Source organism: Micromys minutus (assembly GCF_963924665.1).
Source record: "Micromys minutus genome assembly, chromosome: 17".
Taxonomy (NCBI): domain Eukaryota; kingdom Metazoa; phylum Chordata; class Mammalia; order Rodentia; family Muridae; genus Micromys; species Micromys minutus.
Window position 1 is genome coordinate 48,378,496 of NC_137952.1, and position 17,473 is coordinate 48,395,968.

The 17,473-nt window shown below is 40.8% G+C and overlaps 1 protein-coding gene and 1 pseudogene across 2 annotated transcripts; one reads left to right on the top strand and one right to left on the bottom strand.

Moving 5' to 3' along the window:
- Positions 1-77: 77 nt before the first annotated feature.
- Positions 78-4,103, bottom strand: LOC308431466 (heat shock cognate 71 kDa protein-like; annotated as a pseudogene). Its single transcript has 2 exons — positions 2,157-4,103; positions 78-97 (listed from the first exon to the last, which is right to left on the bottom strand). The product of its transcript is annotated as a heat shock cognate 71 kDa protein-like (transcript).
- Positions 4,104-7,968: 3,865 nt separating this feature from the next.
- On the top strand, positions 7,969-15,991 carry SNRPB2 (small nuclear ribonucleoprotein polypeptide B2). Its single transcript, XM_080931222.1, has 7 exons — positions 7,969-7,982; positions 9,528-9,616; positions 9,986-10,158; positions 13,030-13,170; positions 13,673-13,723; positions 15,134-15,222; positions 15,651-15,991. Exons 2-7 carry the CDS (start codon positions 9,553-9,555, stop codon positions 15,808-15,810), a joined length of 678 nt encoding a protein of 225 aa, XP_080787348.1. The 5' UTR covers positions 7,969-7,982; positions 9,528-9,552; the 3' UTR covers positions 15,811-15,991.
- Positions 15,992-17,473: the final 1,482 nt, after the last annotated feature.

Here is a 17,473-nt window from a genome sequence, read left to right on the forward strand (position 1 = left end):
GCAATGCCAGTTCTCCAAAGTGCAGCCTGTAGCATGTCTTCTGTGAGCTCGGTGTGAGAAAAGAATCAGGTCTTTCTTTAGATGATGTTGATGACCACTGGAATTTGGAAAAGAACAGGAACCACAATCACTTGTTGAAGTGGATCGAAAAATTCTAGACTACTTCTGGTTAATATTTATTTTCAGTTGTCCACTGGAAAGTATTTAACTAGAGGAAGCAAGAAAACTAGCACAGTGTTTAAAATGAATACTGTTGTATGTGTATGTAAGAAGGTGGCTGCTGTAGTTTGTAACCCCGAGTCTAATGAGGAAGGTTGGTTCTCAGCACAGCAGTATTGACACTTAGGACCTTTAGAAATAGACTATGTTAGGGGCACTCTTGATTAATCCATTAATGAATTAATGATTATCTTAGTTACTTATTGTACTGGCTGGTTTTGTGTCAATTTGACACAAGCTGGAGTTATCATGGAGAAAGGAGCCTCAGTTTAGGAAATGCTTCCATGAGATCCAGCTGTAAGGCATTTTCTCAACCAATGAACAAGGGAGGAGGGTCCATCCTACTGTGGGTGGTGCCATCCCTGGACTGGTAGACCTGGGTTCTATAAGAAAGCAAGCTGAGCAAGCCAGGGGAAGCAAGCCAGTAAGTAACATCCCTCCATGGCTTTTGCATCACTTCCTGCTTCCTGACTTGGGTTCCAATCCTAACTTCCTTTGGTGATGAACAGCAAGATGGAAGTGTAAGGTGAATAAACCCTTTCCTCCCTAACTTGCTTCTTGGTCATGATGTTTGTACAGGAATAGAAACCCTGACTCAGACACTTATCTATTGCTGTAAAAAGAAACCATGACCAAGTAAATTTATAGAAGAGCTTGCTTGGAGTTTATAGTTTCATACAGTTAGAATCTGTGATAATAATGATAGAGAGATGGCTGCAGGCAAGTAGGCATAGTGCTGGTGCAATAGAAAAGAGCTTAAATTGTATTTGTAAGTAGGAAGCAGAAAGAGGAGAGAGAGAGAAAGAGACAGAGAGAAAGAGAGCACTGAGAATTTCATGCGTAACAGCTAGCTTGCCCTGAAATAATAACTCCAAGACTTCTTAGATATGAATAAATGCCTAGGCTAATAGCTTTGGTTTGTTTTTACTAGCTCACAACTCATTTCAACTAGTCTAAGTTATACCATCTGACTAGTTACCAGTCCTTCAGTTTCATGAGAATGAGTTTCACAGAGTTCGGGACAAATCTTCCTGCACCTGACTCTATCCCTGAAATTCTCACTCTGAACTGGAACTTCCACCTCCCTATTTCCTCCCTAAGCTAATAGGCCAACAGGATTTTATTGACAGGTGACGCTTCCATACACTGTACAAGAAATTCTCTCTACAACTTAAGTCTTTTGAATCCTCAAAGTCCACCCTCAGTGACACACCTCTTCTGACACCACCACACAACCCAAACCTGAGAAAATCCTGCCAACTGGGGAAGACATATTCAAATACATGAGCCTATGGGGGAGTTTTCTCATTCAAACCACTACAATGATTTAATAGGTTATCTTAGAAATGGCTTTGGGGTAATAGAAATGCTCTCAGGCATACATGTTCTACTTTACTGTGTGCTGCTGATATTTTATATTGTGATGTTGCAAGAAAACCCTCACCACCTATCTATCTATCTATCTATCTATCTATCTATCTATCTATTTATCTAACTATATATATATATATATATATCATATATATATATATATATATATATATATATATATATATATATATATATATATATATATATATATATATATGATAGCCTACTGTATATTTTTAAAATGAGAACTCCCATCTCAATCCCTAAAATGTAGTACAGGACTAGAAACATCAGCATAACCTAGCAGCTTATTGTCGGAACTTCTCGTGCCGCCTTCTTCTTCTTCTTCTTCTTCTTCTTCTTCTTCTTCTTCTTCTTCTTCTTCTTCTTCTTCTTCTTCTTCTTCTTCTTCTTCTTCTTCTTCTTCCTCCTCCTCCTCCTCCTCCTCCTCCTCCTCCTCCTCCTCCTCTTTCTTCTTCTTCTTCTTCTTCTTCTTCTTCTGAAATAGTTGTGTTGTCCCATGTTCCTTGTTTTGGGTCCCTGTGAAATAATGCTATGCCTTCTACTTGGACTGACTGAATCCACCTCTTCAATGGTGGGGCCTGAAGAAGCAGCACCAGATGGAGGAGCTCCTCCACCATGGAAACCACCAGGCATTCCTCCAGGCATGCCACCAGCACTGTGGTGCAGCTTGGGAATTATAGGGTTGCAGACTTTCTCCAGTTCTTTCTGCTGATGCTCAGATTCTTCCTTCTCTGCAGTCTGGTTCTTATCCAGCCAGCTGATGATGTCATTGCACTTGTCACGAATCTTCTGTGTGTCCTCATCGTTGATCTTGCCTTGTACTTTCTCATCCTCAACAGTTGCTTTCATGTTGAAGGCATAAGTTTCCAGTGGATTCTTGGAGAAAACCTTATCTCTCTGCTTCTCATCCTCAGCCTTGTACTTCTCAGCTTCTTGGACAATGCACTCAATATCCTCCTTACTTAAGCGGCCCTTGTCTTTGGTGATGGTGATCTTTTTCTCCTTTCCTGTGCTCTTATCTACAGCAGAAACATTGAGGATGTCATTGCCATCAATGCCAAAAGTAACCTCAATCTGAGGAACCCCACGGGGTGCTGGAGGTATGCCCATGAGCTCAAACTTTCCAAGCAGGTTGTTGTCCTTGGTCATGGCCCTTTCACCTTCAGACACCAGGGTGAGTACACCGGGCTGGTTGTCAGAGTAGGTGGTGAAAACCTTAGTCTGCTTGGAGGGAATGGTGGTATTGTGCTTGAGGAGGACAGTAATGCCTCCACTGGCAGTCTCAATACCAAGGGACAGAGGAGTGACATCCAAGAACAGCAGATTCTGGACATTCTCAGCCTTGTCTCCAGATAGAACGGTTGCCTGGACAGCTGCACCATAGGCAACAGCTTCATTGGGGTTAATGCTCTTATTCAGTTATTTTCCAGTGAAGAAGTCTTGCAGAAGTTTCTGAATCCTGGGGATTCTGGTAGAACTACCCACCAAGACAATATCGTGGATCTGTGACTTGTCTAATTTGGCATCTGGAAGGGCCTTCTCTACAGGGTCCAGTCTGCCACAGAACAGGTCAGCATTCAACTTCTCAAATCGAGCATGGCTAATGAATGTATAGAAGTCAATTTTCTCGTAGAGAATCAATCTTAGTACTGGCCTGGGTGCTGGAGGAGAGGGTGTGCTTGGCCCGCTCACAGGCCGTGCAAGATGCTGAACAGCTCTTTTGCTCTCACTGATGTCCTTCTTATGCTTTTGTTAAAATCCAACAATGAAATGGTTGACTATTTGGTTGTCAAAGTCTTCTCCATCCAAAGGGGTGTCTCCAGCTGTTGATTTGACTTCAAATATTCCATCCTCAATAGTGATGATTGACACATCAAAAGTGCCACCTCCCAAGTAAAAAATCAGCACATTCCTTTCTGCTCTGACCTTCTTATCTAAGCTATAAGCAATAGCAGCAGCGGTTGGTTCATTGATATTCCTAAGTACATTGAGGCAAACAATGGTTCCAGCATCTTTTGTTGTCGGCCGCTGAGAGTCATTGAAGTAAGCTGGCACTGTGACCATGGCATTGGTAACAGTATTCCAAGGTAACCTTCTACAATTTCTTTCATCTTTGTCAGAACCATTGAGGAAACTTCCTCTGGGTAGAAACTTTTTGTCTCCCCCTTGTATTCGACTTGGACCTTGGGCCTGCCTGCATTGTTCACCACCATGAAGGGCCAGTGCTTCATTTCAGACTGAACAACAGCATCATCAAACCTACGTCCAATCAGGCATCTGGCAACACAAACTGTGTTGGTGGGGTTCATTGCAACCTGATTCTTGGCCGCATCACCAATTAACTGTTCTAAGTCAGTGAAAGCAACATAGCTCGGCGTGGGGAGATTACCCTGGCCATTGGCAATGATTTCCACCTTTCCATGCTGGAAGACACCCACACAGGAGTAGGTGGTGCCAAGATCAATGCCAACTGCAGGTCCCTTAGACATGGTTGCCTGCATGTAGGCCTGGCCGTGCTGACGACGAGACCACACAAATGTCTGAGAGCTGGCTCCGCGTTCAATGAGCCCCATGCCCTACTCTAATCTCACCTAATCAGATTGTTTTTTTACCAGACTCTCAAAATTATGTACATGTTAGCATCTGAGCAATAGATTTGGACATCTGTACTGCATCCATGAAATCAATAATACTTCATGTGTTAAATTAGACAGTTGGGGAATCAATCAACATTTAAAAATTGATATTTTTAAACTTGTGATTTCTGTTAGTTATAGGACCTAAGAACCCCAAATAACTTACAGTGGTAAATCATAGGAGAAACACGACTAACTATACTTACACATTTTTTCTGTACTTGAGACAAGGGCTCACTGTAGCCTGGCTGGCATGGAACTAGCTATGCATACCAGACTGACCTTGAATTTACTGATCGCCATCTGCCTCGACTTCCAGAATGCTTGAATTAAAGGCATGCACCACTACTTAAAATTTATGTCCAAACATTATTTAGATCACTACCTAGGTCTGCCAGATCACCAGTCTCCAAGGCTACTTTACCTGACAGATGTTAGCATACTGCACACAGAAATGTTCCCGTGTTCTGCTTGTCTTTCAGGGGCTGACTCTCAGATCTCCAAATTTAAAACAAAACAAAAACTTGGAACGAATGTATTACCATTGCCTACCGAAGGTCCCATCCAATCCGGGGAGAGGGTATCATTTTGAGACACGTGAAAGACACTGCAGTGTGGCATGCACGTGGCATTACATACAATATCATGATATATGTAATAGTCATTACATATAATAACTTATTATTATATGTAATGAATATTGAAAGAATACAGTCATTCTGTCGTTCATTGGTTCATTTGTCTCTAAAAATAACAGTGTGCTTAGGAAGAATTTAAGAAGACTGAAATGCAATGAAAGAAAATTAATTGTACAAATTTCTTTCTTTCTGGAATGAAAAGAAAGGGTTTGCTTTTTTAGTAAACTTTACCTGAACATAATTTCAACCAGCTGAGGAAATGTAAACTTGATTTGGTGCTCAACAATAATACAGAGACCTGTTTAATGCTTGTTGTGAAAATAATTCATTCTACATACATTTTTTAGTGTAATTACCACCTGTGGGGAGAAAAAAGATGCAAACAAGTTGCCATACATTTTCTGACCCTATCTAGCATAAATAAGGCAAAACATATCCACTATAGTTTTATAGTACCTTTTCCGTTAAGCATGTTCCTTTCCCAAAGTCACTACTGCAAGATAGTGGAAAACATTTAATGAGAAACATAAAACATGTGCAGATAAAGTACAGAAAATATATGTGTATTGAGAGCCACTAAGAGACAGTGCAGTCACCATCTTTATAATTTAGGTGTCTTGACACAGTTTTATTCCCAACTGGTTGTAGTAATTTTTCTGATGCCATGAAAATAAGCAAATTTTATCGTTAGTAGACGCATGAAGTTGGTATATGATGGTTTTAATGCTGCCTCTGGGTTTAGTTTGATAAAAAACCTGTTTCACTGGAAAGTAAATCTTGTTGCCTAACAAAAATATGAGTCTAAACAGAGCAGAACTCAGGGGAAACATATTTTCTCTTCTATTAGTTTTAAAATGTGAGTTTTTGACATCTAACTCCTAGTTTGACCAGCAAGAGGTCAGAATTTATAGAAGATTTGTTATAATGTCTCCAATTTTCTTTACACTACATGTGCATGTGATGATAGTTCGGGTGCTACTGTCCCCCCAATACTTTAGATATAGAATCAGGGGATTACAAAGTTTTTGAAAGAACCAGGTATAAAATTATCTTTTTTTGCTTGTTGTAATTGTTGTCTCTGAGGCTTATTGCCTCAATCTGGCTTCAATCTATCTATCTATCTATCTATCTATCTATCTATCTATCTATCTATCAATCATCTATTTATCCATCCATCCATCCATCCATCCATCCATCCATCCATCCATCCATCCATCCATCTGTTTAGGCTCATTCTGACTGTACCTGTGTCTAGCTTGTTCTCTCTTCAACCTGTCTCTGTAAAACTCTCCTAGTAAAACTGCCTCTTCTTCCTCCTCCTCCTCCCCACCCCCAACACTGCCTGCTTAAATAGTTTCCCTTTCCTCTCTCTTCTCATGAAAGTTGGGCAGATCCCATTCAGTCAAATTTTTGATTCATTACTTTGTCTACCACTCCATTAGACACCACTCTCAAATGGGTGATTCCTGATACTCAGGGCATGTCGGTATTCCAAGCAGAGGGATTAAAGGTGTGTGCTAAAGCGGAAGCACATCAAACTAACTTTCTTTTAGTAAACAGCCCAATGTCCCGTTCACGGTGTGATCAAACAACCGGGAAAGCCCCTTCCCTTTCCTACCAGACCCTATTTCGATTCTTAATTTCTCAGTCATTGAGGAAACCATAGATCTGTTCAGGGAAGCTCGAGCAATTACTCACAGATATGGAAGTGTGATCATTCTTTGTAGGTGAATCGAGAACAGATCCCATAAAGCACTGGCGCTGAGTTGTCACTGGACAGTTTCCTCCTTGTTGTGTAAAAAATGTCGTCGACACCATTCAAGCTTTGAGAGACTAGGTGTGTGGCTTCTTTAAGTCTCTTTCTTTTCTTCCCATGTGGAGTGTCCTTGCATGTTTATGAAGTTTCTCTTTAACAGTAGCTATGATCTCTTGGCCAGATCAGTTCATACGACACAGGCATATTATAGGGACACAGGCATATTATAGGTTATTTTGGAGCCCTCACTATCACCAAACACAGTTAATCAACTGCTCAGATCTCCTGTTGCTTAGAAATTATTTTATACTTACTTCATGATCTTTTGTGAAGAATGTATTCAATATTCTTTTTTTAATCAGATGGGTTTCTATATCTATATAGTTAAAGAACCCTTTCTGTGGTTGTTTAACATTCTTTCCTACATTTACAGGATTTTCATTGGCTATCAATTTGCTTTATTATGGCCTAATTTTCACAAGACTTCATTAATCCGAAGCATATTTATTGAGTATAAGTCATTCTCCTAATTACTTCACTGAACAAAGCAGATAAAATTACTACTCTCAAAACACTATTTCTGTCCTGCAACTTCATATGACTTTCAAAAACTAGAAAACTCAAGCTGATAAAAAGCAACCAATTTGGTCCCTGCCCCAATTTTTAGCCTAGGAAAATCCAGGTATTTTGTGAGGAGAGGGTGGGGGAATGGGCGGGAGTTAACCATTTGTTTCTAAGTTTCTAAATGAGTTTAGGCATATGATCTTTAGTTTGCTTTCTTCCGAAGCCTGGTGAGAGTATCAGCGAAGACTCAACGAATTCTCTTTGTTCTGGGGTCGAAGACTGGGTGCGTCTAAGATGTAATCTGTAGTGCTGGCGTGGTCTTTCAGATTCCCAGAGAATGACTTCAGGGAGTGACATGGCCATTTTAAAGTTGGTGTTAAGCCAAGTTGGCCAGAACCCATATTTGGAGAAAGGCTCTTCTAAAATTCTATCACATCATAAAGTTGGGAAGCTTCAAAGTTGAAGGAAAAAAAAATCCACAAAACAACAACAACAACCACAAAACCCGATACCCTACCCTTCCCTTCTCTGTCTTCACAGCTTGGTCCCCTAGAACCTAGTTTGATCCCATCTAGTTCTTCACCTTTCCTCATTAACTTTCCAGGCTATGGGAACGCACGTGCGCAGAAAGATTCTGCCTGGGAGAGGAGATCTCGATTGCATCGGTGCTCGGCTCGTCGACTTATCTGAGTTCGATTGAGGAGCGTGGCCGCCCTCTTCCGGCGCCGGGAGGCTCTTCCGGCTTTGGCTTCAAGCGAACCGCGCCGACTTCAGGTGGGGCTGTCGGGGTCTTCCTTGCTGTTGCTGGTCTCGAACTTTGGTGGGATCTGCCCGGTCCGGGTTGAGCCAGCCAGGGCGAAGGTGTCGTCGGTTGCGTGGTTCCTGGCTCCTCGGACGTATGGGCGGGAGGGACGGCGACCCTAGAGTTGGCGGGCTGAGGCCCGGCGTTGTATCCTGTTCTCTGCGGGATGCTTGGGCTTTTAACGTCCGCGGACACTAGTGTTGGATAGATTGGCTGGTGTGTAAAGAGGCTTATAGGAATTAGCCCAGAATGGCCGGTTGCTCGCTTGGGGAGGCAGACAGTCACTGTGTACTGGACCCATCCTACGCCCTCCGCCCCCACCAGGGGGCGTCCCACCAGGCTTTTGAGTTTCAGGTGCCCTTACACTATTTCAGCCCCCAGGAGTTAATGCCAGACCTTTGCCCTTGTCCCTCCCTTGGGATCACTGTCCTTCACCAGGGAGTCAAGCTTTTGATAAACGTTACCTATTATCCGTTACCCACACAGTACAGGCCCTTCCTGTAACAGTCTGGTGTTAAGAACAACTTAAAACACTTGTGTCCTTTCACGTGTAATGGCCATCGATAGTAAATAGTAACCTTAGATGCTTACTGACACACACTGGTAGATATCCATCTCCTATAATCTTAGGGGCTCCATTCTATAGGTGCCCGAGGACCCGAGACATTAAGGAACTTGCCCCACATGGAAGCAGGTTGTAAAAGCACAGACAGAACTTAAGTCTGTATCTTATTGGGACAAAAATCTGAGCTGTGAACTATCTTCCTAAACTGTCCTCTGAGTCTCTGTCTGTCTGTCTGTACACACCCTTGGATATATAAATAGATTGAGGGCCGTTGAGATGGCACAGCAGGCCATCTCGATTTTTGCCAATCCTGACCACTTTGAGTTAGGCTCTTGCGACTCACATAGTGAAAGAGACAGAAGTGAAAGTCCCTGAAAAGTTGTTCTCTGACCTCACCATGATGGCACCGGTAAACACGCACACTAAACGTTCAAATAAATATGTTCATGCATCTATGAACTGTGTTTTAATTGTTTTATTACAATGATATGTTTTTAAACTAGGTGTGTGTTTACTGGATCTTTCACAAAATGTTCAAATCATTTTACTGAAAACCTGTTTTCTGGTGAATGTGATCAAAGTACATGGTATGACATTCTCAAAGAATTAGTAAATCTACTTTCAAAAGTTACTTCATTATGTAGATGAAAAGACAGTACTTACATGGGGGCTTTAAAAAGTATAACCTTGACTAACATTTTTCTAAATCTGCTTACCAATTTGTAGAATCTTGGTATTGTCCCACCTGGGTTTGATTTTGAGAGCTATTTTTCATTTGTTTAAAGGAGATGATTATGGGAGCTACGGGGGAATTATTGTCTACTTCCAGCTAACGTTTTCTGACATCTGTGGTGGGAAAATGATGCAATGGCTACTAGCCCTTGGTTTGGGCCATGCACCTGTATGATGTAACCCTCCTCGCTGATAACAGATTATTTATTATTTCTTTTAGGCTACGTGAAGGGTTTTACCCAAACATGGATATCAGACCAAATCACACGATTTATATCAACAACATGAATGACAAAATTAAAAAAGAAGGTATCTACTTATAAAAACACTTTTGACAACTAAATGTGTTTAGACATTTAAGACAACTAAAATTCAGGTGTCTTACGAATGGTTTCGCTCCTCTAGTTATCTTGGTGCTCTATAATGCTTTATCCCATTGTTACACACGTTTAAGATTTTTTAGTATAAGAATATACAGTGATTGAAGTGCTTTGGATTGTTTTAACTCACAAGTGGTTTCAGATAACTATTTAAATTGGGTAGCCAGTGGGAGTAGTACCGTGTTTTTGCTAAATCACCATAAATAAATGGATGGTATGGGTGGTCATTGTATTGTTTTTTTATGAAGAACGTAATCATTGTTTCCTTCACAAAATGTTTTCTTTCGTATTTGTACAGAGTTGAAGAGATCTCTATACGCCCTGTTTTCTCAGTTTGGACACGTGGTAGATATTGTGGCTCTAAAGACCATGAAGATGAGGGGGCAGGCTTTTGTTATATTTAAGGAACTGGGCTCATCCACAAATGCTTTGAGACAGTTACAAGGATTTCCATTTTATGGTAAACCAATGGTGAGCTAAACCTGTTATTTCTGCTTTCATCATAATCGAGTGGTCAATAGATTTTTTTTTATGTGAAGTGTTAATACTAAACTATTCCTTTCTCTTTATTTGGGTTTGTTTGTTTAGAAACATTTTGCGAGTATTATATAGGTATTTTGTTTGTTTTGAGACAGGATCGCTGGAGCTTCATTCTCCAGACTCTACTCCCAAGTGCTGGGCTGATAGGTATGCCCCACCACACTAGGCTTATATGAATATTGTTATAAATATGCACTACTAGAGCTGAATGAACTATATTCATTTGTTCTAGTTAAAACGAGCAAAGCTAAAATATATTATGATTTATATCCTTGAAGAATAAGGTAACAACACAAATACAATTTTTTTAAAACAAGAGAAATTAAGGTAATGGTGGTGCATGGCGTGTTCTCAGCTCTTGGAGGAGAGGCAGAAGGATCACAAGTTCAAGGAGAACCCAGAGTACATAAGACTCAAGGAATCAAATGGAAGGGACTGGTCCAGAGGACGTGAGGTCCCTGGGTGTATGACTCAGTGGCCGAGGATTGGAATTGAGTTGAGCACGTCTTCAGTGTGAGTAAAGCATTGTTGCTCTTCTGATGTAGCTCTTCTCTTAGCAAGACACTCAGGAAAACAGTTCATACACAAGACAGTGGGTGTGGGTGTGCTCCAGCCAGCCCTGCAGTGTAAGCTGTCCGCAGTTAGGAGCCCTTCTGCACCGCACTGTTCTGGTTGTCAGTGACCTGAACTTCCCGAAATCAGCTAATACTACTTAATGTGAAGAACTTACAGTCTAGATTTCATGTGCTTGGAGCATAAAACTTCATTAGACAATTTGGCTGAGTTAAAATGTTGGTGTGTAACTGGTTAACTGTGTATGAGAAGGGAGGGAATGTTTGCTGTGTTTGGCGTTAGCCTCACCCTGCCAACTCACTTTTAAAAATGAATGAGCAATGTCCATTGGTCTAATTTTACATTGAAAGTATTTTAGAGATCTGTTCTGTCTGCCCTGAGGAAAGTTAGCAGGAGCTGCCAGACCTCTAGCATCTGGACAGGATGAATAGGATTCTTTGAGCTGCCTTACTTGTATTTATGTTCTTTTATATCAGATCAGAAGAGAGCAGAATTTGCTTCAGTTTCTAACTCAGGACAGAATTACCTCAGTCAAGTAGAACTATTGTTCTGAGGCTTTTGTCTTGAGCCTTTTGGGATAATTTAAACCTTGCTCTTTGCTATCTTTAAGGGATGAATTACATTTTATTTTACATTGGCATTTGGACCAGAGTTTCTTAGTAATGACACTTTGGGATCTTTGCTATTCACCAGGGTGTTTAGTAGAATCCCTGGCCTCTACCCACTAGAAGCTAAAAGCACCTTGACTATCAGTATCTCTAGATGGGACCAGTTGTCTCTGGACAGGCCACATCATATCCTGGTAAGAGCTGTTGTTGAACTCAGACACTTTTGTAGGTGACTGTGTTATAAAGTCAGATAAGTCAGGTACCCAAGATCTATTCAGGTCAGGGACAAGGTTGACCTAAGAGAACTGAATTCTGAGTGGTCTTGTCTGTTAGAATGAAGGGAAGGTTAGCAAAGCTGTGCAGAGTCTGCGGCAGTAGAAGACCAGGCCCAGCCTGGGGTTCTGAGGGGTGCCTGCTGTCCTCTTCTTTCCTAGCTGAAGAAGGGGAAAGAAAGAATCCCTTTGGTTTTAAGAAACCCTCACCTTCTATTCACACTACTTGAAAACGCTTTTTCTTCTCTTCAGACCAAGATCAGTAGTGTTGGGATGCAAATGCTTTGTAGGATTATTGTGTTTTGATATCATCAGAGGAGTGTTGACTCTGAGCTCCAGAGATGTGTTTGATTGAATTGAAATTAGGGCTTGCAGACAGCTATACCCTAGGTAACTACAGTTTATTATTGGCAGAAATATTTGGCCATTTCGTCAGTGGTGAATTTAGGCACGTGGCAAATTTATTAGTCTGTCTCAGGCTCATTCCTCAAAGCTGGTCATTGTTCCCTTTGTGCTTGCAAAGCATAGAGTCTGAAGCCTCATCTAGACCCACTATGTCAGAGTCTGCACACCTAGAGACTCATGGGGCTGATGGATTGTGCATTATACTTGATAAAGCATTAGCTTAGACTGGCGTTTGAGTGCTCGCTGGTCTCAGGTGCCTCCCATCTTGCTGGCTCAATCTGGTATAGGAAAACTAAACCCTGTATCTATTTCCTCTCAAGCCACTTTAACATTCAAGTTACTAAATAACTCATTTTTGAAAATGTTAGATTCAAAGAAAAGTCATTTTAGATCTCAGAATCTGTCACTGGAAGTAACAAATACCATGATACATTCCACAGCTGATTGACACATATTGATCCTTTAGTGAGCCATTGATAAGTTTTCATAGTTATTGAGACAGAAGAAGTGTAACATAGCTTCTTTAGCCTTGTTCTTACAACATGAAGTCTGGTAGTGGCAGGAATTGAACTTGGTACTTTATACATGATAGTCCTTATTCAGCTGTATCTCTTCACCTTTTATTTTGAAATAAATTCTAAAGTGTTTTTCAGACTGGCCTTTAAATTGTTCTGTAGCCCAGGCTGGCCTCTTGAGTGCTAAGGTTGGTGCCACCCAGCCCAACCGTGATTGTCCTTTAGTAAAGACAGCTGGGTGTAGTTTGCCTTACTGTGAGTCATAGGCCACAACTTATTTATTTCTACTAATTTACTTCAATGATTTCCTTAGAGATGTGTTTAAAATTGGTTTGCAGTGTATTTATTTATTGGGATTTAAAAGGTTAACAACTAATGTAAACAGCCTTCAACAAAGTGAAGTAAATTGTTTTTCTATAATTAAAACAGAGAATTCAGTACGCCAAAACAGATTCTGATATAATATCTAAAATGCGTGGTACCTTTGCTGACAAGGAAAAGAAAAAGGAAAAGAAGAAAGCTAAGACCATGGAACAGGCTGCAGCAGCTGCGAACAAGAAGCCTGGTCAGGTGAGACAGCAGTGCACATGTGGTGATGTGTGTCTGTATCCATGTCCGTGTTCCTGTGTGTCTGTGTGTCCGTGTGTATGTGTTTCACTTATATGGCCTTTGGGGATTATATTTATTGCACATGTATGTGTTTTAAAAAAAAGTTTTAAGGGGGCTGGAGAGATGGCTTAGGGGTTAAGAGCACTGACTGTTCCTCCAGAGGTCCCGAGTTCAGTTCCCAGCTACCATATGGTGGCTCACAACAGATGCCCTCTTCTGGTGTGTCTAGAGACCACTACACTGTACTCATGTAGAATAAATAAATAAATCTTTAAAAAATAAAAGGAAGTTCAGGAATAACTGACAAACTAAATAGTTAAGACAGAGGATCTTAAACTAAAATGAAAGAAGAGATCTTTTATGGTTATTTTTATGTTGATTTATGTTATAAATAGCAGTTGCTTTTTAGCAGGACTGAAACTTAACTATTTCTTAATCTCAGTGTCTTTTTTTTTTTTTGTAGGGAACACCAAATGCAGCTAATACCCAAGGAAATGCAGCACCAAATCCTCAGGTAATGATTTCCCACATGGAGTGTTTGCCTTAAGATCTCAAAAATTATCATAATATAAAATAGTATACATGTCTTTGAAAACTTCCATCTGCAAGACATAACTGCCTGTCATTTTAAGAAACTCTTCAAAACATTTAAGTTTCCCTAAGACAAGGAAACAACCTGGCCTGATGCTTATTTCACGTGAGTCGGTGACAAGGCAGAAAGTGTGAGGGCTTCAGACAAAAGGTCAGGGTACTCGTGGGGCCTGTCTCCACCCGGGTCCTGATGCACTGCCCTGTCTTCCTCACGGTGGGCAGCAGTGGCTGCAATTAGCCCTCCTTTTCCCAGTTCAGCCCCAGTGTTTGCATTTCCTGTTTTGAGTATAGACTAAATTACAGAGCCTGACAGGACCCACACCTCTGTACCACATATATCGTTATACTATTAGAGTTGTGTGCTTTTGATTTTTTAATGTCCTGTTTTGCTGGGGATTGAACCCTGGCCTGGCCTAGGCTAGACAAGTGCTGTACTGCTGAACTGCCACCGCCCTTCAGCCCCATTGAGACAGTCTTGATGACACTCTGAAAGCTCCTTTCTCCTATTCCAATTTTCTAAGTGCTGGGATTACAGGTGTTATCACTGGACCTGATCCTTTGCATTTTCTTATGATCTTTCTATTCTTTGACCTCTTTCAGAATGTGTCATTACATCACAAATACCAGCACTTGTCTTGACTTGTTCACTATTGCTTTTTATACTTGATCTTATCTGTCCATGATACTCGCAAGTAGCCGAAGTATCTTGTTATATATAAACCTGTATATACTCCCTGTACTCTCGATGGGGTACCAAGGACATGACTTAGTATCTAGTGTTCTTAGTCTCTGTTTGTTTTGGATAAGTAGGTGCATCACATACCATTTACTGTGTGCATGTGTACACAGGAACTCACTAACTCATACACACATACACATCAACACACACAGAGTTGTGGTTCTCAGTGGTAACAACACTTAGTTCTAAATTTTCTTGTGTTCTGTAGTGAGCAGTGATGACCAGGAGTCACACTGGAGTGTAAGCTAAGTAGACTGACCAGCTAAGGAGGCTGATGCTGCTGCCTCAATTCTGTATTCCAGGTGACAGAATTCTCCAGTCATGACTGACCTATAGGTGTTTCATCTATACCGTTTTCCCAGAATCATAACCTTGCAGATTTGGGTGTCTGACGTTAATGCTGGCTTCAGCTAATGTTAGGTTTCTAGCTGTATCTCTGTGCCATTGTCCTCAGCTTTCCTTCTGTGTATTAGTTTCCCAGGCCCATGTGAGCTGCAGTGGAGCTGTCTGCACATGAGGTTTTCATGTCCTAAAACCCAATACCTTACAGTGCAGTTTGTCTTCACAGGTTAACTTGGTCTTTTGTTTTAATAGGTCCCTGACTACCCTCCAAACTATATCCTGTTCCTTAATAACTTACCAGAGGAGACGAATGAGATGATGTTATCCATGTTGTTCAACCAGTAAGTTGTTATTGTTTTAAACTAACAAATCTGTTCCTTGGAGCCCCTAACAGGATAAATAGCACATCTATACACTGAGTTCATTTGTCACTCTACAACAGTCCTTCAATGCTGGGTCATTGATTTAGTCTGGGATTGTTCATGGATTGAAGCCAGTCTCAGGTTTACAGTCTAAAGAGATAGATGTGCTCTGTTGGAGTCATTGTGATGGGTAAACCAGGAAAGAAACTGTTGACAAGACAGAAGTGGAATTTGTGGGATTAGCATGGACTCTTGGAGCTCCCTTCATAGTAAACTTTCATGTCAAATGCTGCTGTCCTATTTGGGCTTCTGGTTGAATGTGATGGTTTTTCCCTGACCAGCAGAAGGAAGTAACTCCACACGTTCATGTATATATTTGCCTGTATTTACACTTTTGTTTTTCCCAGGTTCCCTGGTTTCAAGGAAGTTCGCTTGGTGCCAGGGAGACATGACATTGCATTTGTAGAATTTGAAAATGATGGACAGGCTGGAGCTGCCAGAGATGCTTTGCAAGGGTTTAAGATCACACCGTCTCATGCCATGAAGATCACCTATGCCAAGAAGTAACACGTGGGAGGCCAGTGTTAAAGGACTTGGTGTTATTTATAGTATGTTCTGATCACAGTCAGTCATTCTAAATGGTTGGAAGTGAAGGTGAAGTTTTGGGAAGAGAGTCACCTAATATTTTTTTTTATAGTTTTGGTGAACTATGAAATTTTGTACAATAAACTTTTATTTGTATTCTGTTTACTGGTCTATTGTCCTGCCATGAAACACTTATTTTTCTACACATCTGAAAGTGTATAAAACTCCGTAATGGGGGTTTAGGTTATTTTGGAGCAGCTGATGATACAGAAGTTGAAGGGAGCAGATGGCAGCACGTTAGTAAAGGGATCACTGAGCTGTGAGTACACAGGGCTCCTTCTGTCCGGAGTACAGTGTTGCCGGACAGATCATCCAGCATTAGCAGCCATGCGACGACAGCTGCTTCCTGTTGTCTAGAAAAACATGGGATGGCCGTGTTTATCCTTCTGAAAGGTTAATACCTAGTCTCAATACTGGACGACTTTTTAAGGAAGCGTCCAAGCTTGGTACTGTCTGCATATAATTTCAACATTATGGAGGCAGAGGCAGGAGGATTACTACAGGTTCAAGACCAGTGCTAGCTGTTCGTGAGACCCTTTAAAAGAAAATGAATAAAATGCCAGACCTCCTCCAAAGAGAAGGTTATGTAATCTGTTGCTAAAACAGGTTCTCTTCCTTTGTGACTGCGGTACACACAGGTTAGATGCTAGGTCTGCAGTCTGTCACTGGGCTTAATGTCCCCTGCCCATTGCTTAGAGACAAGATTTTGCAAGTGTAGTCCAAGCTGGCTGCACACTCACCTAAGTGTTAAGATTGCACACGTGTGCCCTGTTGTGTTCTTTGTAATTGTTAAACGGCTACAGATTCCCGAAAGCGTTGCTTGTACTTATGACTTGGCTGCTCCCTACTAATGAAACTATCTTTAGCAACTGACTTTAATTTTCAAATACAGCACGTAGTGAAAAATATTATTTCTTGATATTCTTGTTTGAGCATTTTCTTAAAACTCCCTTGGAACTTACATTTTTTTGTGTGCCAAAAAACCAAAAAGTCATTTTTAGATTTAGGTAGAGACTGTTACTCATAAATATATTGAGATAAGAGTTATTCTTAAAACTACTATATCAAGTCCTTCTTTTTTTCAAATAAAAGTAAAATTTATCCAAATAGGAAAAGTATTATGACAGATAAGTGGTTGCCTAGGAATGAGGTGCCTGGAACAAGGGAATGGAAATCAGTTATGATTATTACAGGATTGTATACAGTTGCCCAAATTTACCAAATGGAACAGTAAACTAGGCAGATTTTACTGTATGCATATCCTGTGTTGCATGTACCAGTTTGTAACATCAATGGATAAGATTTGGGTATTGGGAATAAAACAGCTGTGAACATGCAGGCAGATGTTCACACGTATGTGTTAGATTTCAAGCTAAAGGACCATAATCTAATTTTAATAATCTCCATTTATGTAAAAATTGCAGAAATAGTTAATTGAACTCCTATATGATACGAGTTCAGTCAACTCAGTAACTGGCAGTTCTAAGTCTTTGAAGAGTATGCTCCTATGTCTCCTATTGCCTTAGTTTTTAAGCCTCTTTTGTATATTTTCTGTCTTTAATATCACAAGTCTGTGAATAACAAA

What these genes read in the sequence shown, in the direction of transcription:
- SNRPB2 (XM_080931222.1), top strand. Translation starts at nt 9,553, where the DNA reads ATGGATATCAGACCAAATCACACGATTTATATCAACAACATGAATGAC. An exon ending in CATTTTATGGTAAACCAATG is followed by an intron (nt 10,159 to 13,029) that starts GTGAGCTAAACC and finishes TAATTAAAACAG; the next exon opens with AGAATTCAGTACGCCAAAAC. An exon ending in ATGCAGCACCAAATCCTCAG is followed by an intron (nt 13,724 to 15,133) that starts GTAATGATTTCC and finishes TTGTTTTAATAG; the next exon opens with GTCCCTGACTACCCTCCAAA.